We start from the raw sequence: 26,525 nt of genomic DNA, 5'->3' as shown, positions 1-26,525 counted from the left end.
GCAAATTGTCAGTTCAGCCAAGTGAGTTTGAGACTTGGCGGCCGTTCGGAAGCGCCTTGCCTCGAGGGCTAAGGAAGCCAAACCCGAGCTGTCGTGCTTTTCCGGCATAATAGTCGGACCGTCCGCTGTGTGTATTACTCACTCTCTACCGAGAGGGTGATTGGTTGGCTGGTCTTGTTTTCGCCGTTTTTATCGTTGACCGCTTGGACGTAGTAGCGGCCGGCATCGGGCGCCACTGTAGATAAGATGACCAGCGTGTTGTCCAGGGTGATGGCGCTAAAACAGACAATGGAGACATTAGTGACCAAATATGGGCGTTGGGACAAAATACCTTTATAGATATGAATAACTGTATTTTTTTTTACTGTTTGTTTAAAGTTTGCAGCGCCATAAAGGAAAACGTCAAGTTGAAAATCATTGAGGAAAAATAGTAAAGTGAAAAAAAATGGTAAAGTAAAAAAACAAAGAATAATACAAAAGAGGTAAAATTGTCTGCCAGAGGCTGTAAAACAATTAAAACAATTTATTTTCCGAATAACCATTTAAATATATGTTGCAGCCCTAAACTCCTGTTTTATTTGCTGTTTTAATAGAGATATGTGACACCACTTATTTTCATATCAATACTAATATCCATCCATTATCTGCAATGCTTATCCTCAGTAGGGTCGCGGGGGTGCTGGAGCCCATCCCATCTGAACTGGTTGCCAGCCAGTCTCAATACCAATATACAACTCCTAATTCATCACTATTAACAGATAGTAAGTAATACCACCCATTTTTTTCAAAAAAAAATATTTATATATATCCCACAAAGCCCTTAATAGTGTTTATTATTTTATCTAATTGTAAAATAAGCGACACTTAAGTCATAGCCGATATTTCTTTTTAAGTGTTTTATTGGAGTATTAAAAAGAAATATTATATTTATTACAACAGTAAAAACTATTAAACAAAGCGTTAATAGGAGAAATAATAATACTATAATGATAATCGTTAGAAAGTACGTTTTTTCTGATTTCTTTGTTTTTCTTTGAAAAAATATTTTGCCTACTAGATTATTTGAGTTAGTTTTTATAATTCTGTTAGAAAAAAATTTGGAAAAAATAAGACAAAATAATCCGACATTGGGGCAGAATAATTATTGTTTTTTTTTAAAGAAAGATACAACTCAAAACTACAAAAAAAAATACTTTTATTTAATTAATACAAATATTTATTTTTACCTTTTTTTATTTTACCAGAAAAATGCAAAACTGAGAGAAAAATAAGACTTTAAGAAATAAACTTATATGGAGTTATTTTTTTATTCATAAAATAATTTATAAAACAATACTTTTTTTAACATTATATATTTTCTCATTCTACTTGGAAAATCTAAAAAAATAAGGCCAAAATCAGCAAATAATCTGACACCAGCGCAGTATTTTTTTAAAATGTACTTAATGTGTTCAATACATATAATTTAATGTTTTCATCCAGCAGGCGGACTAAGCATTAAACATTTCTACTCCATAATTACACTCGTCAAGCCACATTAGCCGTATCGATCAAGAAGGTGTAAACAACGTGTCAGTGCGTACAGAAAAAGCCGTAAATATTGACATTCTCTTTCTTGCATAAGCTTTATGAAACATAATTGGGCGTTGCAAGATTTGATTGGTTGTCGGCGGCTCTTTTGGACATCATGTGAAAAAAAAGTGAGAGGGATAAAAAAGAGAAAGAAATAGAAAGGAAGAAACAAAGAGAGAAAGAGAGACATGAAGAGAAACATAAGGACAGCGAGTGAGAGAGAGAGAGAGAGAGAGAGAGAGAGAGAGAGAGAGAGAGAGAGAGAGAGAGAGAGAGAGAGAGAGAAATAAAGATAAGAGAGAAAAACAGATATAGAGAGGACAGATGGAAAGAAGAAAGAACGATACAGGAGGGAAAAATAAGGAAAATGAGAAAAAAAGAGTGAAATAAATAGAGAAAGAAAGAGATAAAGAAAGAATGAAATAGAGGAATAAATAATGACATAAAGAGAGAAATAGAGAAATAAAGAGGGACATAACGAGAGAAAGACAGAAAGAAAGAGAGAGAGAAAGAAAGAGAAAAACAGAAAGAAAGAAAGAAGGAAAGAAAAAAAGAAATAAAAAAAGAAAGAAAGACAAATTAAAAGTGAATAATTTCCTCCCACATTCCAAAAACTTCCTTGTCGGGTTAATTGGCCAATCCAAATTGCCCCTACGTATGAATGAGCGAGTGAATTGTCTGTCCCTGTGTGCCCTTCGACTGGCTGGCAACCAGTTCAGAGTGTCCCCTGCCCACTGCCCGAAGATAGCTGGGATAGGCTCCGGCACCCCTGCGACCCTACTGAGGATGAGCGGTGCAGATAATGGATGGATAGATGGATAAATACAGCTCCAGTTGCTTTAAGAATGGGACCTATGTTTTGCGACATCAAGTCAAAACTGCAGCTCATTTTTGTCTTGCACTCCTCTCCGCGTTGTCTCGTGGGCCGACTAAAACCCTTGGCGGGCCTGATCTGGCCAGCGGGCCGCATGTTTGACATTGTTCGATGCCACAAGTAACTATTGAGAATGACTTGCTGCAAAATCCATCGAAGATCCAACCCTACCCCAAAATACCCCAAAGACTCAAAAGAAGCCAAGCTAAAAAAATTGCTAAGGACATAAACGCTGACAAAGGAGACAAAAGTGAGGGATAAGGGACCGGCGTCCTCCGTCAAAATCGATGAAGGTTTTAATTTGACATTCACAAATCCTCCCGAAAACTCGGAAGCTTGTTTGAAAAGTGCAAACGGCAGGAGTGCTTAAAAGAGTGGCAGCGTATCAGGAATACTAAATAACGGAGATCGGATATATGACACCATTGGATTTTAATAAAAAAAATATCAAAAACAAAACAATGCAAGGAAAAAAGAGTAAAAAAAAAAAAGAAATCAAATAATAATATACAGTATATATACACATATATATACAGTATACATACAGTGAAGAAAATAAGTATTTGAACACCCTGCTATTTTGCTATTTCTCACACTTAGAAATCATAGAAATTTTCATCGTAGGTGCATATACACTGTAAATGGTTACAAAAATCATGCATTGTGATTTCTGGATTTTTCTTTTTAGTTTATCTCTCTCACCGTGGGAGAAATTGCAGGGTGTTCGAATACTTATATTCTTCACAGTATGTATTTCAACTAAATCATTGAAAAATATATATAGTATGATATAAAAATGTTTTAAAATATAAATATTGGGTTTCAGTAATACTAAGAAACGTCGATAAAATATACTGTTTGGCTAAAATTTTAAATCACATTTTAGCATTGTTAGCCTCGAAACTACTGACCAGTGGTGTCCAAACTTTTAAGAAAGCGGGCCAGATTTGGTAAGCTTCTTTGAAAATAGCCACAATCTCTTGGCAAAATAGACACAGTTGTTTCGGATTTCGGTGAAAAAATACTGCAATTTCCATTTGTCCTGCAGGCGGCGGCCCTCACAGTCAACTTTTCTTTTTTTATTTACAGTTGAGATGTCGGAAATGTGGTGGGCTAAAACTAACAGAAAGCCATTGGAAATCTGGGCAAAGGGCTACTGCCATCATCTGTTTTTTTTTTTTTGCACAAATTTATTTTATTAATTTTACGACAGAAGCCGCAGACCCGTAACAGACTGTAGTGGGATGTAGTAGCTGGACTTACCTGTATGAGACCTTTTGTGTTGGCGGATTCAAACACTAAAGTTAAACTGCACTATGATGACTTTGCACCAAATGCAATATTGCACAACCGTTACGATACCAACGTTATCACGACAACCCTGTATGTAACATCCCACATGCCGACATTTCTTGTGTAAATACCATGTAAATTATAACTATAGCCTTATCCCCCTTGTCTTATAACATTATCTTCTCTGTTCCTTTATCTTCTTGCTCATACCTCACTATGAATGTGTAAAACTGGAGTGTCATGCCCAATTTCGTTGTCACAATATGTTAGCCCATTTGTAACAATGACAATAAAGGTATATTCTATTCTATTCTAAAGGAGTTAAGGACAATGTATAGTTTGAGAACCGAATAAACAAAGAGAAAAAAAAAAAAAAAGAAAGACTATTCTTTCTCTCTTTATGAAAGCCGTCGGTCCAAGCACAGCAAGTTCCAACTCTTAAAATGAGGAACGTGTTCGAAGATAGAAACAATAATTAGGGACATTTTATTTAAGCCAGTTGAAAAGCTCGGCCTTTATTTACACTTGACCATGTTTTTTTACTTGGCTAAACTCTTCGTAATGTTGATATAAGAATAATAAAAAAAAAAAGGTGTTTTATAGGTCCCGGGGCACCTGTCAAAAAAATCAATGAGTGTCTATCTGGGGACTCTCCTAAAAGAGGGGCCCCGGAGGGGTCTCTTATGATCCCGGATAAATATTTAATGCTAGCGCAACGACACGTTATTGAATTATGGATCTGGCGTCTGGAGAGAGTCCAGGGGTTAGACTTTTGCAAGACTCAAATTGGGACTTGACTCTTCAACCTGGATAAGGACGAAATTCCACCAGGGACTATTTAAATCAGACTCTTTGAGACATATTTTTTAATTGCGACGTTCTGCTTCGGTTGCGACAGGAATTCAAGTATTTTTGAGACTGTAAGTTGCTCCAAGGCTTGTTTCCAGAGTAAATAAAGATGTTAAATTCGGAAAAGAAGACAAAACCGAATTTTGGTGTGAAAATAGATGGAGCTTATTCTCAGAGTCAAAGAAGTCCATGCTAGTTTTCAGGGTAAAAGAAGAAGCTAGCTTTCAGCAAGGGTTAAGGTTCCAGCAAAGGTTTTATACTGTTCCTAGTGTTCCCGAGATCTAGACAATGGCTCTGACAGTGGTTCGCTGGAACCCTACAGCCTTGAAGTGACAATTTATGGACTGATACATTTCACTCCCTTTTCTTCTCATTTCTCCTGGAATTTCTTGGATCGCGGCATGTCAATCGTGTTCTTGCGATTTGGCCTACTTCAGTTACTTGAACAGATTCAATTTAGTTGATTTCTTGATTCAACACATGATGGATTTAAACTGTAAATATGTTATTCTACCGTTGCATTATCTTCTTTCCATACTGTGTGCCATTCTTGTTTGTGTTGGAAGAAGGAGGAAACAAGATGTTCACTAAACAGGCGACACCTAGCTGCGGCCAGATAAGGGAGCTGAATGTGACACTCAACTCCTCTCTGACCGCAGGCACGCCTAGTTCCCTTTACTACAGAATATGCTTACAATAACATATTGCTGTGTAAACAGGTCTCAACTGTTTATTTTGTCACTCCCCCTCCCTTTAGCAGAAGAGACCTTATGTAAACTAGGGCGTTCCGAACACAATCAAAAGGCAAGGAGAAGGAGACTTTTTCAGAGTGTCCAGTAAACTGTAATAGGCAGACTATGGTCATCTCTCCTTGCAAGTAAGAAAAGTAATATTCACGTTCTCTGTGTCTTCTTTGAGTGCAGGTTTTTATTAGAAGTGTTGGGGTTAACCTAACAACACAAGTGATGGCAATCCATTTTGGGTGTGGTCTGTGTTAATGAACTCCGCTTTCCCAAACCTGCTGTTAGTTACAGTTACTTTGTGATTGAACAAGGGGGGGTCGATTACTTTTTTACATGAGGACATATGTAACGCGTTACTCCCAACACTGTTCATACATGAATAAATACGGTAGAAGTCTGCAAATATACAGTGAAGAAAATAAGTATTTGAACACCCTGCTATTTTGCTATTTCTCCCACTTATGAATCATGCAGGGGTCTGGAATTTTCATCATAGGTGCAGGTCCACTGTGAGAGAGATAAACTAAAAAGCAAAATCCAGAAATCAAAATGCATGATTTTTTTTAACGATTTATTTGTGTGCTATAGCTGCAAATAAGTATTTGAACACCTGAGAAAATGAATGTTAATATTTGGTACAGTAGCCTTTGTTTGCTACTACAGAGGTCAAACGTTTCCTGTAGTTTGCACACACAGAAGGAGGGATCTTGGCCCACTCCTCCACACAGATCTACTTTAGATCAGTCAGGTTTCTGGGCTGTCGCTGGGAAACACGGAGTTAGAGCTCACTCCAAAGATTTTCGATTGGGTTCAGGTCTGGAGATTGGCTGGGTCATGCTAGAACCTTGATATGATTCTTAAGGAGCCACTCCTTGGTTTTCCAGGCAGTGTTATTCGGGTCGTTGTTGAGTTGGAAGACCCAGCCACGACCCATCGTCAATGCTCTGGCTCAGGGAAAGAGGTTGCTAACCCAAATCTCACAATACACGGCCCCAGTCATCCTCTCTTCAATGCAGTGCACTCGTCCTGTCCCATGAGCAGAAAAAACACCCCCAAAGAAAGATGCCACCCCCCATGCTTCGCAGTAGGGATGGTGTTCTTTGGATTGCACTCATTATCCTTCTTCTTCCAAATACACTTAGAGGAATTATGACCAAAAATTTATATTTTGGTCTCATCTGACCACGAAACTTTCTCCCATGACTCCTCTGTATCATCCAAATAGTCATATGCAAACTTAAAACGGGCCTTGGCATGTGCTGGTTTAAGCAGGGGAACCTTTCGTGCCATGCATGATTTCAAACCATGACGTCTTAGCGTATTACCTTCAGTAACCTTGAAAACGGTGGCCCCAGCTCTTTTTAGGTCTTTGACCAACTCCTGTCGTGTAGTTTCAGGCTGATTCCTCACCTTTCTTAGAATCATTGAGACCCCACGAGGTGATATCTTGCATGGAGCTCCACTCCGATTGAGATTGAGCGTCATGTTTAGCTTCTTCCATTTTTTAATGATTGCTCCAACAGTGGACCTTTTTTCACCAAGCTGCTTGGCAATTGCTCTGTTGCCCTTTCCAGCCTTGTGGAGGTGTACAATTCTATCTCTGGTGTCTTTAGACAGCTCTTAGGTCTTTGCCATATTACAATTTCAAGTCTTACTGATTTAGTGGGGTAGACAGGTGCCTTTATGCAGATAACGACCTTAAACAGGGGACCCTTACTCACGATGATAGATGGAGTGCAGGTGGACTTCTAATGGGCGGACTGAAAGGGCTTTCAGGGTCAGAATTCTAGATGATAAACAGGTGTTCAAATACTTATTTGCAGCTATATTCCACAAAAAAAGACGTTAAAAAAATCATGCGTTATGATTTCTTGATTTTTCCTTTTAGTTTATCTCTCTCACAGTGGAAATGTACCTACGGTGAAAATTTCAGACCTCTCTACGATTTCTAAGTGGGAGAAATAGCAAAATAGCATGGTGTTTAAATACTTATTTTCTTCACTGTATATTAATTCATAAATATAAGAACGATGGCCCCTTGGACACATTTTTTAACCCAATGCGGCCCACGACTCCTTTGCCACCTCCGATCTAGGAGGTGGAGCACAGAATATAATCACTTAGCTGAACACTCGATAGCTCAGTTGCCTCAAGCGACCCGACGCTTATTTTTTTTTCGAGATGTCATCAAAGCGAAAGGACGGCGCCTAGTTGTCATTCCTACCCGTCCGATCATTACTCACAACGCTGATTAGAAGGAGGACGATAACGACGGTGAAGGGCCCATAAAGACCATTTGCTTAGCACCCGGGGGAAGGTCAAAGCATCACTGCAAATGCAGATGTGATGGGGAGATTGTGTGTAGGGCTAACCTTAAGCCTTTATAACACACAATATTCACTAATAATAAAAAATAAAATGAGAAAAATAATTACCTATCTAATCCGTCTTATAAACTCAATCTAAACTGATTTATAAATCCTGATTAGTGTGTGTGTAGATCTCGGGCCCAGGCCCGAACCCCGCCCCAATTTTGCACTTAATTTTACTCAAGTAATGATTTAGATAGCAAACATGCTTACCAAACAATCAGTTTAACTCTAAATCACTAAATCCAAAGAAAATTTCCTACCCGGTGTTGGGGTTAAAGATGCGCGGGTTCCTCCTTCCACCTCCTTCAGGTCAAATGTCATTTCTGTTTCTTACAAATAGCTTACAAGCTTTACAAAACTTCTTTCTGATTTTTAGCCAAATCTTTCACTATTTGCAGCTTGTAATCTGCAGAATTTGATTTTCTTTTCGGTGCCATTTTGTTCAATTTCACTTTCCGAGATGCGCACTTTGGCGCCAAACCGTTCAATTAGAGGGACTCTGCCCCAAGTAAACTCCAAGCTGCGTAGTTCAGCCGAGACGCACAGTTTGGTGCTGAAGGACGGATGGCCGGAGTAAAGCTTTCGTATTTACTTTGGCGGTAAATTAAAGCTTTGGGTTTATTTCGGGCTCGTTTATCAAATAAAGTTAATCTGGCGTATTTGGGCGGGTTCGGGTTAATATATCTGCGACTTGGTTCAGGTAGGTCATTTTTTATTTTTATTTTTACTTTTTTTTTTTAGGCCAGATCTTACCTCTAGTGTATGTGCGTGCAGAAGTGTTTGTATGTGATTTATAGGTTCCACAACGACTGAAAATATTTTTGTGAAAATTCACACAGTTGTACTTTAGGCCAGCAAAAGGGTCTTTACCCAGCTGAATACTAAAAAGATTTATAAACATCAACTTTCGTGTTGTCTGCTTTCATGAGGTTTTTAATACCCTCTCACAGCCTAATTAGGTTCTATAGCTCCCGACCACCGACCACTCCAAGCAGCCCGATACAATCTTTTATCGCCCCGGCAAACCCCAGGCCATTTTGCTTGTAAAATTAAAAAGAAAATGTCAAAAAAACCTAAATAATGTTTGAAACCAAAACAATGAAAAAATGTTATCTGATTAGTTCTAATTTATGTAGAAACCCTTTTTTTTTACATCATAAAAAAATAATTAAATGAAAAAAATAAAAAAATAAATAAAAGGAAAATTAAAACAAAAATGAAATAAAAAAATAAAAACTGCTATGAAAATATGTAATAAAAAATAAATAATTCACATTTCATATAGACACAATTGAAAAAATTAAATAAAGGAGAGCTATAAGAAATTTTAAATAGCTAAAATACAGATAATAATATCAGTATCTGTATTATTAATAACGAATAAAGAAAACTTAAATTGAAATAAAGATTAAAGAAATACTGAAAATGCAATACATACAATTTTTTTTCTAATTATACTTTACATTTAAATTAAATTAAAATTAAAACAATCAAATACTGCTATGATAGTAGAGCAAGTTCAATAATGGTGATAATAATAAATACTGTAATAACAATACACATTTTATATTAATATAATCTAAAAAAGGGGCTATTTAATGCAAAAATTGTTAAACAAAGGTAATCAAAATGATGATAAAATATAAATAAGAAACAATAAATAATGAAATGTTAACAAATAATAATTTTTAAACATATTAAAACAAGTATTACAATTTGATTTAAAAAATACTGTTATTATATGTCTTCATTTAGGTAAAACATTTTTTTGAAGAAAAAACTTAAAATAATAAAATATCCAAATTAGGGTATATTGTCGATACAATTGATATAACATATGTCTAAGTGGGTCTCAGGAATTCAAAATTGTTATAAAGAAATTAAAACAAGGAGGAATTGGAAATATTCATAAATTAAATGCAGAATGACTAAAACAAATAAAAAAAAACATTCAAATAATACAAACATAGTTTCAAAATGAGGTCATTCTTTTAAGATATAAAAAGGAAAGGATTCAAAGAAAAAGAAATATTCCAGATTATATAGTGATAATATATATACATTAAAAAAATAAGAATGCAAAGTTGTAAAAAATTAAAAGATGATAATAATAAGACACACACAAAAAAGACTCTAAATCACATGTGACTCTCAAAAGAATTGTGGCCCTGTTGTCCTCTCCCCATTGAAAGATCAGTAAGGGAAAAATAATCCCATCGGAGGGCATCGCGGGACATGACCGGCGGCCACCGACGGCAACTGGCCGGTGAAACAGCCCCTGCCGAATTGGAGGCCGAAAATGAAGACGGACAAGAAGGTGGCGTGGAAAAAAAATAAAAAAGATGAAAGTAGCTAGCTCAGGTTCTCTTTCAAAACCTGAGACAAGTAACAAAGAGGGCAATTTCATTGCTCCTGCGGCGAAAGCCGCTCTTTTTGTGTCCCCCTTCCCAAAATGAACAAAACAAACTGGAAAACGGGATCAAACAAGTTCAGCGTGGAAGATGAAAGTTAAATTAACGTGCGAGGTTGGAAAAAAAAATTCAAATGCTTAATGAGCTTCAGAGGTTGCTGCCCCTTTCTCAGACGTCTCGAAAATAAAATTAAAGAGATGAAAAATATATAGAACCTTTCAGTGAACCCTTATTTGAAACACTTCTTGGAAACCTTCCTTCAAAGCTGTCTCCCAAACCCCGAAACAGATGAAACCTCAGTTGGACTTGAAACCTTACCTTGAAACCAGAAACCTTGACCAGAATCTTAGCCGTATTAATCCAATCTACCCGTTGGTCTTTTTAGTTTCATAGTAAGTCTTGTTGTTGGTTTAATATTTCTTGGAAAGGTTTAAACACACACTCAATGCATATTAGTTACAGCTAACTGACTACAAAATCATTTAAAACCCTACTCCTGGTCCAAAAGACGTTTTTGTAACCCCTAACCTGTTATAAAAAAAACCCAAAGGATGCACATATACAAGGATGCTTTAAAAAATATACCAACTTTAAAAACTTTATTCAAAACCCTACTCATGGCTCAAACATCATTTAAAACCCTAACCCTGGTCAGAAATACATTTATCTCATCCCTACCCTGTTATAAAACCAAAATTAAAGATGCACATATCAAAGGATGCTTAAAAAACTTAATCTGACTTTCTTTAAAATCCTATTTCTAACTAAAACATGATTTAAAACCCTACTTAGAAGGCACAGTTTAGCTAAAATCATTAAAACACCAATAAAGATATTCTTTTGATTTTGGGACACAAAACCTTACTGTAAGATTGACCTTACATGACCAACCATACAATGCTGAGTTGCAAGACTTTCAAATCTTCACTTAAAACCTTACTTTCAAAGTCAAATTTTAAATCCAACTAAGGACTTTCTACCCTAACGTGATACAACTAATTAAAACCCATTGCATCTTGACAAAAGCATATTAAAACCCCTAGTTATGATTTGGACATAATTTAAAACACTACCAAGATATTCCAATTTTAGCTAGAATAATTATAAAAAAAAGACATGAAAAAATGTACCTTCCCTTAACTTATAGCAAAATGGACCTTACCTCAAAACCAAACAATGCCTCACTTAAACCTTCATTTGAAACCTTACTTTAAAACCCTGACTAGAAAATCAAATTTTGAATTTTACTCTGGACCCACAACCCCATCTTGAACTCAGTGATTACAACCATTTTGACAAAAAAGTTATTCAAAACCCTAATTATGACTACAACCTTATTTAAAACCCTACCAAGGAATCCTTAGATGAGCCATAAACCAGTTGGAATATTACTTTAAAACTCTACCTGTGAATAAAAACTCAAATTAAAACGTTACTTTGGACCCACAACCCCAGCTTGAACCCAATGATTCAAATCCCTTTCTATCTTTTTGAAAAACTTTCTTCAAAACCCTGACTACATTCTTAATTAAAACCCTTCCAAGAAAACCCAATTTGAGCTAGAAACAACTTCTAAAACCCTCATCAGAACAATATTTAGAATTTCAACTCTTAATCCGTATTCTGAGATGAAACCTGACCTGTAAACCAGCCTTGCCTCAAAACTGCACAATGACTCACTCAAAACCTTACTTTAAAACCCTAACGCGAGCTAGGAACTCAACATGAAACCTTCAAACCCACACTGAAACCAACAATTAAAACCGTCTCTATCTTAAAATAACCTCTGATTTCAACCTAACTAAAAACCCTACCAGATATAATTCCGAAAAATACTCACATGCGACTGCTGGGCGGGATCTTGCGTCCGTCTCTGTACCAGGTGACTTGCGGCTGCGGGAAACTGCGAATTCGGGGCGCCGGGATAACGGCGCCCTCTCCCTGCGACACCGATTGGTCGCGCTCGCCCTCCTCGAAGCTGCCCATGACTGTCAGGAAGAAAATAAGACAAAAACGCAGGAAAAGCAAAGGTCAGGCGGCGTTGTTGATGGACGGCACCGTGCTGTCGCCATGGTTACCCCGCCTACGCAACGTCGGATCCAGGTGAGATTGTGGCGGACCCTCATCCATCTCCATCGCATATCGAATGAGCACATTCGTCAAGGTGGCAAGGCACATTATGGCTAAAAATCTTAATATGGACAGTTGTTTGAAATCCTACTTTTTCAAATACTTTGAATTTAAAACCAGACCCCAAAAACATAAATTAAAACTAATCTTAAAATGAATTGATTTAAAACCAAAATTGAAAATCCAAGTCTTAAAACACTACTTCTCTTTAGGCCTAACTTGACGCCTTGACTTTGGCATGGTGCCTACCTTAAAACGGAAAACAAGAAATAAATGTCGACATTTAAAATTTATTCTAAACCTAAACTCAAAATCTATATTTCAAACACAAACTTCAAATTCCAAACTACACAAGAAACCTTAATTTGAAAATCTAATTGGAAATACTACGTTAAGTCCTGGCAGCACGGCGGCGCAGTGGTTAGCGCTTGTGCGGCACAGTTCTGAGGTCGTGGGAACCTCCTGAGTGGGTTCAAATCCAGCTCTCGGCCTTACTGTGCGGAGTTTGTATGTTCTCCCCGTGCTTGCGTGGGTTTCCTCCGGGCACTCCGGTTTCCTCCCACATTCCAAAGACATGCATTTCAGGTGAATTGGCCGGTCCAAATTGTCCCTAGGTGTGACTGAGCGAGTGAGTTGTCTGTCCCTGTGTGCCCTGCGATTGGCTGGCAACCCGTTCAGGGTGTCCCCTGCCCACTGCCCGATGATTGCTGGGATGGGCTCCAGCACTCCCGCGACCCTACTGAGGATAAGCGGTGCAGCTGATGAGATGAGATGAGACGTTAAGTCCTACAGGATTGAAAGTCTATTTTAAGACAAAGCCATAACCTTAAACCCCGAATTGAAAGACGAACCCAGCCTTGAGGCAGGGGAATAACTATGGCTAAAAGCCCTACTTTAAACCCCAAACCCAGACTCAAAACCTTAATTTGAAGCCCAATTAAAAATGACGTGTTGAAATCTTAAACACTATTTTAAGACAAAATCTGACCTAAAACCCCAAATTGAAAGACTAACCTAGGTTTGAGTTAAGGCCTTAATCAATGCTTGAACCTCTACTTTAAATCCTAAAACCAGACTCAAAACCCCCAATTTAAAACACTAAATATACATTTTGAAGATTATAAGGCCGTTTTTAGACAAAACCTTTTCTCAAGACCCTAAACTGAAAACCTTACCTAATTGTCAAAGTAAAACTGTATAACAACACAACCCTGATTTAAAACCTTAATCCAAATGCTAACTTTGATTTGATAACAACCGAATCTGTCTTCAAGCAAAGTTTAGTTTAATCTTAACTTGAAGCCTAAACCATGTCATAAAGCCCTACTTTAAACACCAAACCCAGACTTAAAACCTGTGAAACTGTATAGCAACACCACCCTGATTTAAAACCGTAATCCAATTGCTAACTTTGATTTGAAAAAATCCCAATCTGTCTTCAAGCACTATTTAGCTTAATCTTAACTTTAAGCCTTAACCATGCCTTAAATATGTCGTAAAGCCCTACTTTATACCCCAAACCCAGACTCAAAATCTTAATTTGAAGCCCAATTCAAAATGGAATGTTCAAATCTTAAACACTATTTGAAAACAAAACCTGATATAAAACCCCAAGTTGAAAGACTAACCTATATTTGAGGTAGGGGGTTAATCTATGCTTGAACCCCTACTTTAAACCCTAAAACATGACTCAAAACCCCAATTTAGAGCCCCAATTTAAAACACTAAATATACATTTTAAAGATTATAAGACCATTTCAAGACAAAACCTGTTCTCAAGACCTTAAACTTAAAACCTTACCTAATTGTCAAAATGAAACTGTATAGCAACACCACCCTGATTTAAAACCTTAATCCGAATGCTAACTTTGGTTTGACGAAATCCCAATCTGTCTTCAAGCACTATTTAGCTTAATCTTAAATTGAAGCCTTAACCGTGTTTAAAGCCCTACCCTCAAACTCAACTTAAAACCCTAATTTGGACCTCTGATTTAAATTACTTAAGAGTAAAGAATGACAGCCTGTTTTAAGGACAAATTTGTTCCTAATCTTAATTCAAATCTTAACCATTGCTTGAAGACCTACTTTAACTCTCTTGATGTCCTTGGGTCAAAATGACCCGGCACAGTGTTGTTAAAAACCCAGAAAATAATCCCCAAATTGGTATTTCATTGAACTTTAAATGTTATGATTTTTCATAGATTTAGCCCGAGTGTAGAACAAACAAAATGTGGTTTTTAATTCACATTTCCGTTTAAACTGTATACGGAGACAGTCCTTAAAATGAGGAAAACACAAGGGTTAATCCCCAGCAACAAACCTGAAACCTTAATTTGGGGCCCACATATTAAAAATACTAAATCGAAATGTATTTTGAACACAAATATTATGTTAATCTTAACTGGAAGCCTTAACCGAGGCTTGATGCTTTACTTTAAACGAGGGGAGTCAAAGAGGCGGCCCGCGGGCCGATTCAGGCCCGCTAAGGGATTAAATCCGGCCCACGAGACAACACTGAGGGAAGCGCAAGAGGAAAACGAGTTTCACGAGCAGGTTGAAATATGTCCACTTGATGTTGCCAAAGCCAGGTGCCTCTCGACAAGACGCTGCAGTTGTATTTCTCTCTCTCTCTTCCTCCCCTTTTTTCTCACTCTCTATCCCTCTCTATTCACTCTCTATACCTTTCTTTTTCTCTTTTTGTTCCTCTTTGTATTTTTCTCTTTCTGTGTGTCTCTTTACCTTCTTTTGCTCTCTCTTCCTTTTTTCTCTCCTTCTCTTGCTCTTGCTTTCCCCTTCTCTCTATTCTCCCCTTCTCTCTTTCTCTTCTTTTCTTTTCTTTCCTTTCTTTCTCTCTCTCTCTTGCTTCCCCCTCCTATCTTTCTCTCCCCCTTGCTCACTATTTCTCTCTTTATCTCTTTTTTTTCTCACATTCTCTCTCTCTCTCTCTTTCTCTCTTTATCTCTTTTTTTTCTCACATTCTCTTCCCTCTCTTTCTCTCTTTGTCCCACCCTCTCCCATTTTCTCTCCCTCTCTTTCGCTTATCTCTTAATCTTGTTTTTTTCTCTCTAATCTAAAAGTAAAGGACTAATATGAGGCTGATCTTTACTTGAAGCCCTAACCAATGTTTGAAGCCCTACTTACAACCAAGACCCAAACACCAGACTAGAAACCTTAATGTCAGCCCTCGATTTGAAAAATAGTAAATTAAATGGGCTAAAGACAAATATCAGTTTAATATTATATTCAAGGCTTAACTATGGTCTAAAACCCTAATTTGAAGCCCTAACATTGGTCATAATTGCAAACATTCCTAAAAACATCCTAAACCAGGCTGTAAACCCTACTCCGAAGCCCTGATTTCAAACACTGAATTGTAATTTACAAGGATTAAAATGCTAATCCAGCCCCTAATTGATATCCCAACCAAATATCTCAAAGGCTTAATTTAAAACCCCACTTCAAAACCGTAACCCAGCTTTCCATCTATCCACTTTACTCTTACATCTCACTAACGAGACGAAAAAGGGAACTCGATTGACGCGCCCGTTCCCGCCAGGGAGGGGAAACCAGATGTTGCGGGGGCGGGGCTTCCACAACCACACAAACAACTAAAAAACGACAACAATATCCGTCTTATTAGCATCATAATCATCATCACATTAATGAGCGGAACAGCTGTCCCGTCGCTACATCCGTCAGCGACGCGGCTCTTAGCGTGCTAACAATAAAAACCCTACTCACAGGCCACTTGCACTTCGGTACGGCGCTGCAACAGCGCCCCCACGCGATTGCGGACGATGCATCGGTAGAAGCCGGCGTGGGATCGGTCCAGCGACGGGATCAGATACCTGCCGCAGAGACATCCACCCAAAAAAAAAAGGACATTTCAAGTTAGAATACAAGTTCAGTTTCATCCAAAAAATACACACAAAAGAAAATATTTCAACATAAAAAAAATCACAATATGAATTTACATAATAATAAATCACTCTGAAATATTAGTCGCAGTAGTCAATTAGTGCAAATTTACGAAGAAAAACATTAAGCTAAAATAAAAATCATGTTTTTTGGAGCTAACACACCCAAAATCAATCAAAACTCAACTCAAAAATGAAGCCCAATTTCTTACCAGATTTAATAATATCAATTCACAAAGGAATAGATCGCTCTGGAGTATAAGTCGCGGTAGTCAGAAAATGCATATTTATGTCAAGAACCGGAAAAAGGATCAGGACCCAAATGCTTGGCGTGCACACACAAGCTTTTTATTTTACGAGAAATGAGGAGTCATGCACTTTAGGCAGCGGTCTGGCGTGGAAAGACAGGAAGCCAGACACCGACGATATCGGACGGATGGGGTCGACAGGAATGATAATGAAACAGGATAACAAAATAAACAGGACAAACTAGACAGGAACGAAAACTGAAGAGAATAATAAACAGGACAAAAATAGACAGACCCGAAACTGGAAACCGATATTTAACAGGACAAAATAATCGGGAACAATACCGGACAGGAAATACCAACAGGAAAACAGGACCGAGTCAGAACCCACGTCTTGCTGGGTATAGGTTTGTTGAGGGACTGACAACAGGGGACAGATAGGAGTAGGTTTAAATAGGGACAGGGAGCCAATCAGAGTCCGAGGCAGTTCGCACCAAAGGAGCAGGCACAGGTGATTCACCTCAGTAATCATGACAATTTAGGTAGACATGAATATTTTTTTTAATATGCCACAAATTACTGATAAGTTCATGCTAGGTTATTAGCAAAGCTAGACAAAAACCAAGACAATTTAACATGTCACAGGGAGAAAACAAAACCAAAACATACAAAAAAAAAATAAAAAACATAAAAACCATACCATACTGGCATTTTTACTATTTCTGTTCTTATTATAATATATATTTTTTGTAAAAAATAAAATAAAATAGATAATTAAAATATCGACCATTCAACGAACAATATGATTTGTATTTTAGCTTTTATTTTTTCAATTCAGATTATTGAGTAAATCCTTTTTCCTATTTTACTATATATATATATATATATATATATATATATATATATATATATATATATATATATATATATATATATATATATATATATATATATATACAGGTAAAATCTGGTAATAAACAATACTTAAAATTAGTAAAACTATCAACCTACCACCCTAAAATTTTTGTCTCTTTTATTTTGAAAAAAATGGTTATTAATCTTGCCATTTCCATGTGTGTTTGTCGGATTTCTTTCACACTTTACTTAAAAAACAATTAGAAATAAACATTATTATAAATGACGAGTGGTAAACAACACTAATACTAAATACGTAATCTTTTCTACAATTTTTTTCCCGAAAGAAAAAAAAAATATTATGTTGAATCCATGCAAATGAAGTAGAATTTTTATTTACTATGTTTTACAAAGTAGTTAATGCATTTATGCTGAACTGTTTTAAGTCAAGTCATGTTTATTTGTGACGCCCTTAATCACAAGGAGTCTCAAAGGGCTGCACAGACCACAGACCCGTATTACACAATCCCATGATCTAAAACCTACATGAGGGCATGTCACGACCAGAACGGAATCAGGACCCAAATCCGTAGCGTTAAGCACAAGTTTATTGATAGGAAAAGGAAGGGCAGTGCCCGCGATCCGGTGTTCGCTGGACGCGGGAAGCAAACCACAATCGGATTGTGATCCGAATACGGAAGTGGATCTTCCGGAGTGGTGTCAAGGACGGAAAAAACAGGTCGATAGCCGGGACAGGAGAGCAAAAGCGTGGTCGGGATCAAAACCGGGTCGTAAGCCAGGACGGGAGAGCAAACGTGGTCAGGGTCAAAAACAGGTCGAAGCCGGAGACAAAACGGGGGGATCAGGAACAGACGGGTGGAAAAATGAGTGCAAAAAGCGGGACCGACGGGAATCTGAGACAAAATGCTTGCCTTGTAGAAACAGAGGTTCGCTGACGGACTGAGAACAGGAGAGTGAAAGAACTGGGCTTAAAAATGACAGGGATAGCCCGCAGCGGCACAGGTGATCCAAATCAGTCATCATGACAGGGAAAGGGAAAACTCAAAAACCTCAACGTGAGGATAGTGAAGAAACCTTGAGAAGGGACCGCACATGAGTTATTATTATTATCATAATAATTTAGTTATTGCACTAGTCACATCATATCCTGGTTTTAGTTTGTCATGAATCCATTCAATATTGATATATCATCGTAGCACTTTAGCAAGCTAGTTATAACTATGGAACAAAAAATCTTAGTCAGTGATTCAAAAACTCAATTACATTTTGCGCATTAGCACACTAGCTCGAATGGCATGGAGTTTACAAAGCCCTTTTGCGAAGTTGATCTAATTTGAACCCCATCTAAACATGACACCGGTGTGAGTCATCTATATGTTAACGCACACAAACACACAACAGACGCACAAGAAAACACACTTAAGAGCATCTAATAGATGGGCAAGGTCGCACAGGACAACAGAGCTTAGCTGCTGCTGTTTACCGCAATGCTAATGATTCTCCTGGGGGGCTGCGCAGTGAACCCCACCGTATCCTTCTGAAACACAAACATGTACTCGTGCACAACAAGCTTATGCTTGAAAGCGTCGTTTATGCAAACACACTCTCATACCTTGACCTTGAGACCGAACACGGCGCCCGCGCCACCCTTTTTGCGCCTGTTCACGTCCGTTCATCAATGGTGTCGTTGGCCCTTGCAATATTTACAAGAAATCCAATTCTAATTCTAACTTGTTCAGTGCCAGAGAATAATAACGTGTGTTTTTTTTAAAAACATTTATAGGTGCAGCTCATCTGTAAGTATCAAGCCTCTGAGAATGATTTTTAGAATGAAAAATCACCATAAGATGGCAGGAGTGGCTATGATCTGATGTTTGTCCACACATCTACGAAGCCCCCACTTTCTTCCTGTATGAAGGATAGTGTGTAGAGGTCCCAAATGGCAAGTAGGCGCAGTGAAGCAGTGTGGTGAAATAAGCAAATATTTAAGTACAAACAGTTAACGTTTAAAATCTGTATCCTTTTTAATCAAGATTACAAAGTCCCGTCGTCATTGTCGGCCAGCGAGGGATGACGTTTCGTGCGACTTTGCAGGAACTCGATCGCCATGGTGATAACGTCACTGGAAATGTGGGTTGAAATGCATCCTTTTCACAGAAGTTATTTTGGAAAGTGTTGTTTACTAAAAAAAAGGTAAAAGCTAAGGTTGGCACAGTTCTAAAATTATGGGATTAATCCAGCCCTCCTGTGCAGAGTTTCCATAATCTCCCTGTGCCTGAGTGGGTTTCCTCCACCAGTTCTGAGGCCATGGGTTCAAATCCAGCTATCAGGCTTCCTGTGCAGAATTAGCATGTTCTTCCACTAGAAAACGCTACCGTAATTCCTTGCATGGCCCACAATTAATGTCCATAATTGATACGTACTTGTCATGATTGCTGATTTAGGGCACCTGCGAATGGCCTGTTGGCGCCAACAGCCCTGAGCGCTGATTGGTTTATGAGCTCTTTTTAAACCCCCGGCTTCCAAGAGGAAGCTGTCAGACTGTCTGCGAACCTATGCTCCCAGCTAGGCAAGCTTTCTGCCTTCCGACATTTTTCTGCCCTGTTTTCTCCTGCCTGATACCTGTTGCCGACCTGTTTCTGGACCCGTTTCTGCCCTGTTCTCTGGCCCGACCATCAACCTATTTTGCCCTGTTTCCTGCCTGATACCTGTTGTCCACCTCTTTTCTGGACTCGTTACCGCCCTTGATCTCCCGTCCCGGCTATCGACCAGTATTCCCACTGCCTACGACTATCCTCGCTCAACACGGAAGTGCCACTTCTGCGTTTCTGCCATCTGGTACCCGTGTCTGATGATCATCGGATCGTGGAAGCAAGCTCTGCTCTCTCTTTATTAATAAAACTGAGTAAAACCAATGCTATTGGGTCCTGTCTCCGTTTCTGGCTTGTGGCAGTACTAATACACAATTTATAGTGCCCTGTCCTGCCGTATAGGGGAGATGGCGCTTCATAGGACAATACCATACAAATTGCTGCTGGCTGCCATTAATTACAAGGGAAGAGGAAATGCGATGCAAAGCGAAGCTGCCAGAGATAAGTGTCAGGGTCATTTTTAAGCGGACTTCAGATACATGACAACAAATTCAAGCATTTAAAAGCAACTTCCCCCACCATTCAAGCACTTTAGAACCTTTGAAAACCCAACATTGAAGGATTTCAAAAACCCATACGAACCCTGATTAATATTTAGAATTTACAGGGTTGGGTAGGGTTACTTTAACTGGATTACTTTCAATTACTTTTGGATTACTCCACTACCAAATATGCTAATAAAAGACAAAAGACACTATATATATATATATATATATATATATATATATATATATATATATATATATATATATATATATATATATATTATATTATATTATGAATACCACAGCCATATCCCCCTAGTGGGAGGTGGCTAGAGTCATTTCTTGAGAGGAGGGGATTCCCAGCCCCCTCGCTCAACCCAACTGAGGTTTTGGGAGTCATTAGGTGGCCAAACCCCCCCCAATTCCAAGGGAGGCAACAGGTACCAATGTTTAAGTCTTAGGTATGACTCGGCCGAGGCTTGAACCACAACCTCCCAGTCTCGGGGCGGGCGCCATACCCCCAAGGCCACCGAGCTGGAAATATGAATAAAATTACTAAATTTTTTGCAGGCTTGGGGAGTAACGGAATACATGGAACAGCAAAAATGATGTTGGCAAGCTGTTTGGATTTATTTTCATTTTGTTTCTGTCGCATTTTATGTTAGTTTTGCCGGAGATCAAAGAGATCAAAGCCAGGAGAGAAAGCTTACCACGTGTTGTGAGTCATCATTTTATTCATATTAAGTTTCTTTTGTCTTTTATTAGCATATTTGGTATTGGAGTAATCCAAAAGTAATTGAAATTAATCCAGTTAAAGTAACCCTACCCAACCCTGGTCATTTATGCAAACACACCCTCAAAGAAGACTAAAGAGAATGACCTTGACACCAAACGCGCTTATTAACACCCGTTAATCAATGATGTCGAACTCGACGCCGATGGTTCCAGAATTTCTCTCATTTATGCTAGCTAATTGGAGGGAGGCGGGCGTCAAAACCTCGTAAATTGTTAATGGAGAACGAAAGGTTCGGGTAAAAAGAACGGCGGAGCGGAGGTCACACCGACAGTCTGCGGCCGAATTAGCTTTTAATTGGGAGTTAGCCTAGCGCATCGCGTTTTGTGGTGGGAAGCAAATAACAACGTTGTTGTCGGAGGTGAAAAAGTTCTCGCTGGTTTCCTCACCTCGGAGCGGCGTGATGGTGACACCGAGACTTCTGGGTGATGAAGATAGCGCCGCAGTTGCTTTGTTTTCCAGGGAGTAATTAAAAGTCAAGCGACGGATTACACGGACGACAAATTGAATTTATGAGAAACGCTATCAAACGGGGCATCGGAAGTGCGACTACTGTGTCGTTAAAAGTAGTTGCCCCCTTCATGAATACTTTGTTTTTTGCATATTTAGCACTCGCAAAGGTTTCACAGATCAAACCAATTTTAATACATAACAAAGACAAACCAAGGAAACGCAAAATGCAGTTTTGAACTCTTGATTCCATTTATTAAGGCACAAAAAATCTAAACCCACCTGGCCCTGTTTGAAAAAGTAATTCTTTACACAAAACTAGCATTCGACGATTAATGACTCGCTGCTTCACCTCGTTAGCTAACCTTGTGAAGCCGCTAAATTCATCTCAGACTATTCTCATATTTGATAAAAACTTCAACTTGTTTTAACTGGTCCAAAATACAGGATCAAAAATTGTTTGTTCAAAACTAGCTTTCGTGATTAGCAACACTTTCTTCACCTTGTTAGCTAACCACGCATAGCAGCTAAGTTCATCTGGGAATCATCTAATTTTTTATAAAAATAGTGGGCGGCAGTGGCTCAGGAAGTCCTGGGATCAAGAGATCGCAGTTCGAAACCCGGCTCATCCGTGTTACATGTCGAAGTGTCCTTGGGTAAGACACTGAACCCCTAATGCCCCCAATAAGCAGGTTAGCGCCTTACATGGCTGCACGGCCGCTATTGGGAAATGTGAAGCACACTGTAAAGCGCTTCGGGAAGTCTTGACTTCAGATCATTTCATTTCATATACTTGTCTAAAATACAGGATACAACATCGTTTGTTCAAAACTAGCTTTCGTGATTAGCAACACGCTGCCTAACCTCGTCAGCTTCCCTTGTGTAGGAGCTAAATTCATCCCTTAATTGTCTCATTTTGCTAAACACACTCACTCTTTTAAACTGGTACAACATACAGGGTCAACGATTGTTTGTTCAAAATTAGCTTCCTGTGATTAGCAACATAGTGCTTCACCGCTAATCTTTTGTAGCGGCTAAATTCATCTCACGAATCCTCTCATTTTTGATGAACCCATCAACTCTTTTAAAGTGGTCTAAAATACAGGATTAAAGATTGTTTTTCAAAACTACCTTTTGCCACACACTGCTTCACCTCGTATGCTAACCTTGTATGGCGGCTAAATTCATCCCTGAACTGTATCCATTTTTAAAAAAAACACAAACTCTTTTAAACTGGTACAAATTCAACTATCAAACATTGTTTGTCCAAAAGAAGCTTTCATGATGAGCAACAAATTGCTTCACCTTGTTAGCTAACCACACACAGCAGCTAAAATTATCCCCCGAAACATCTATTAAACTGGCACATAATAAATTAAAAATCGTGTGTCCAAAACTCGTTTTCGTGATGCGCCACACACGTTAGCTAACCTTGTTTAGCGGCTAAATTCATCTCTGAATCGTCTCATTTTTTAAACTGGTCCAAAATACAGGATCAAAAATCGTTTTTCCAAAACTAGCTTTTGTGATTAGCAACACTTTCGTCACCTTGTTAGCTAACCACACATAGCAGCTAAATTCATCCCCCGAACAGTCTCAATTTTGATGACGACATCAACTCTTTTAAACTGGTACACAATACAGGATCAATAATTGTTTTCCGTGATTCGCCACACACTGCTCTACCTCGTTAGCTTACCTTGTGTAGCCTATAATTCATTTCCGAACTGTCTCATTTTTTTTTCATAAACACATAAACTCTTTTAAACTGGTACAAATTCAACTATCAAACATTGTTTGTCCAAAACAAGCTTTGATGATTAGCAACACGTTGCTTCACCTCGTTAGCTAACCACACATAGCGGCTAAATTCCTCCCCCGAATCATTTCATTTTTGATAAACACATCAACTCCTTTAAACTGGTACACAATACAGAATCAAAAATTGTTTGTTTAAAATGAGTTTTCCGTGGAGAGCAACACACTGCTTCACCTCATTAGCTAATCTTGTGTAGCGGCTTAATTAATCCCCCGAAACCTCTCATTTTTTATGACCACATCGACTCTTTTGAACTGGTACTAAAAACAGGATCAACAATTGTTTGTTGTAAACATGCTTTGGTGATGAGAGACACGCTGCTTTACCTCATTAGCTAACCTTGTGTAACCGCTAAATTCATCCCCTGATAAACACATAAACTCTTTTAAAACTGGTACAAAACACAGGATCGAAAATAGTTTGTTCAAAACTAGCTTACCATGATTAGCAACCGCTAACCACACACTTCAACTCTTTCGAACACAGGATGAAAAATTGTTTAAAAAAACACAAAAAACAAACTAGCTTTCCGTGATTAGGGTACATGCCGCTCCACCTTGTTAGCTAACCACGCGTAGCGGCTAAAATCATCCCCTGACTCGTCTCCTTCTGTTGTTATCTTCGTCATCTTTTCATCACTTGTGGTTCGAGAGTGACGACTAATTAGCAGAAAATGTGATGGAGTGCGGCAACATCGATCAATCTCTGTCTTGCGCCGTTATCTCCCGCTGACCGGACCCATCACCTCCCCATCTTCACTTCCCTTCTCCCTATTCTCTCCCGCCGATCTCGCCACCTGCCGCTGCTCACCAAAGGTTAATTGTATTCATTAAGGGAGAAGCCAACGAGAGCTTGTGAAGTCATGCTCGGCTTTAGCAAGGTTAAACTTCTGAGTCTCTTATTCTCTTTCGAGTTTTTTCGTAGCCCGATTTTTCGTTTTAGTATTTGTTGTGAGACGATTTAGTCCATCAAAAACACCAAAATCGCTTCGAATCAGCCGGCGCTACTAAGGACCTGGTTCTATCGAGTCTAAAATCAAGTCTCTTTTTCGTCATGATGATATTTAATTACAATGTTTCCCAGTCTAAGAAGGCAGTAGGTTTGATTTTAATAATTCATTTATAAAGAATTATTATTTCAAAATGTATTAATTTCTTCTATTTTTGTATTTTTTATGTTTATTTTTTATTTTTTATTTATTCAATATTTAATCTATAATGAAACGTTTATTTCATTTATTTGTAGTTTTTGATATTTTTATGAATATTTAATAGGATTTAAAATATTATTAAAAGTCAATATAAATGTATTTAATTTAGTCTTTGCATTTTTTAAATAGTATTCTTTTTTTTAATTTTAGATTTTTATTGTTTCGAATACGAATTAAACATGCTTAATTTCTTTATATACTTTATTCGAAAAACGATTAAAATACATTTTTAGAATGCATGCATTTCATATTGTTTTGTATTTTGTATTTTTGTTCTAATTTCGATTTTGTATGTATTTTTCAATTCAATTTTACATTTTTATGAGAAAGGAAATGTTGTTTATTTATTTTCTTTATTTGTATTTATCTATATTCTTTATTTGAACAAGAATCAAAACTAATTTTAAAAGTAGTTGTTTTTTTAAGTTTGTATTTCTTTTTTCAATTTGTATTTCTCTTTTTGTACTTTTAAAAATGTTTATTATCTTAATATTGTTTTTATTAATACCGAATCAATAGTTGTTTGTTGCTTCAACTCCAAATAGTAGCCCACTCCTGGTTCGGCCAATCAGAACGCAGAACACAATGCAAGACGGAAATCCACAAAGTAGTGAAACCGCCAAAGTAAATCGAGACACAGCGATGGATTGCTTTTATTTTGTATTATATTATACATTATTATTTGTTACCCCGATTTTAGCTAACCTGTATTATTGCCTCCCTGTTAGCCTAAGATTTCGAGGTTCTGTTGGTAGTATACAAAAATCATGCATGGACTTGATTTAGTTTCCCCCTATGTTCCGGTCCAGAGCCTTTGCTCTGAAAATGCTGGTCTGCTAGTGATCCCAAGAGCAAAGAAGAGATCTGCAGGTTCAAGAGCGTTCTCCATTTGGGCCCCGGTGCTGTGGAATGGTCTGCCCCATGAGATTCTATCTGCAATATCAGTGGAACTTTTTAAATCTAGGCTTAAAACACACTTCGTTTCTTTTGCATATGAATAACCTATATTTAATGTTGACAATATCTGTGTATTATTTGTTATTACAACATCGATTGCAGCCTGGTCATCCTGGAAGGGGGATTGCCTCATGTGCAGTCCCTTCTCAAGGTTTCTTTACCTCTTGTTGAGGTTTTTGAGTTTTTCCTTGCCCCCCTGTAGGTTTTAGATCAGGGATTGGTGTAATTATAGTACGTAGTTTGTAATAATCTGTGGTCTGTGCAGCCCTTTGGAGACTCCTTGTGATAAAGGGCTATACTAATAAACATGACTTAACGTAACGCTAATTCCCCCCTCCCCTTGAGACGAGCTATTGCTAGCAGCGCGGCTGTCAATCTGGCCTAACAATGCGTGCGTTTCTTTGGAGGTGGCGACTTTTGCAGATAAAGCGTATTTAACGGTAACGGGAAGATTGGTATCAGGCAGCCGACACGGTTTTATCTCGCCCGGCTTCTTGTGTGTGTTTGCTTTCCAGGAGCACAAACATACTGTGCCGATTGTACGGCGTGTGAAAAAAAAGGAAAAAAAAATGAAAAGAAAGAAAGATGGCAGCCCGGGCGGGTTGATGATGTCTCTGCGATCTCCAGAGACTGATAAGAGCGGAGTGACACGCCAGAGTGAGGAGAAGTGGTCAGAGTGTACCGAGGGAGGATTCACACAGCGGCGGGAGAAAAAAAGCTGTAATGGTGAAGCAGCATGTGGCACAGAGTACCAGGCAGTAAGATGAGCATGTTGCCTCTGTTGGTTTATGCAAGTGAAGGCAGATTCATATGATCTCATTTTTGAAGCACCTTTCAAAAAATAGTCTTTTCAAGGTTCGCACACCTTTTCAATG

The 26,525-nt window shown here is 38.2% G+C and overlaps 1 protein-coding gene across 2 annotated transcripts in view; it reads right to left on the bottom strand.

Annotated features, from left to right (window-relative positions):
- The window catches only part of sdk2b (sidekick cell adhesion molecule 2b), a 104,601-nt gene that overhangs the window by 66,374 nt on the left and 11,702 nt on the right, over positions 1 to 26,525 (bottom strand). For both annotated transcript variants that reach the window (XM_088324244.1, XM_088324245.1), the window contains exons 2-4: positions 15,986 to 16,092; positions 11,955 to 12,102; positions 143 to 276 (exon numbers count right to left, since the gene is read on the bottom strand). In XM_088324244.1, the coding sequence (XP_088180370.1) occupies positions 143 to 276; positions 11,955 to 12,102; positions 15,986 to 16,092 (389 nt within the window). The remainder of the gene's footprint in view (positions 1 to 142; positions 277 to 11,954; positions 12,103 to 15,985; positions 16,093 to 26,525) is intronic.

Source organism: Urocampus carinirostris, chromosome 19 (genome assembly GCF_059441175.1).
Source record: "Urocampus carinirostris isolate Australia breed hairy pipefish chromosome 19, RoL_Ucar_1.0, whole genome shotgun sequence".
NCBI lineage: Eukaryota > Metazoa > Chordata > Actinopteri > Syngnathiformes > Syngnathidae > Urocampus > Urocampus carinirostris.
This window is presented reverse-complemented; position numbering and strand designations above follow the sequence as displayed.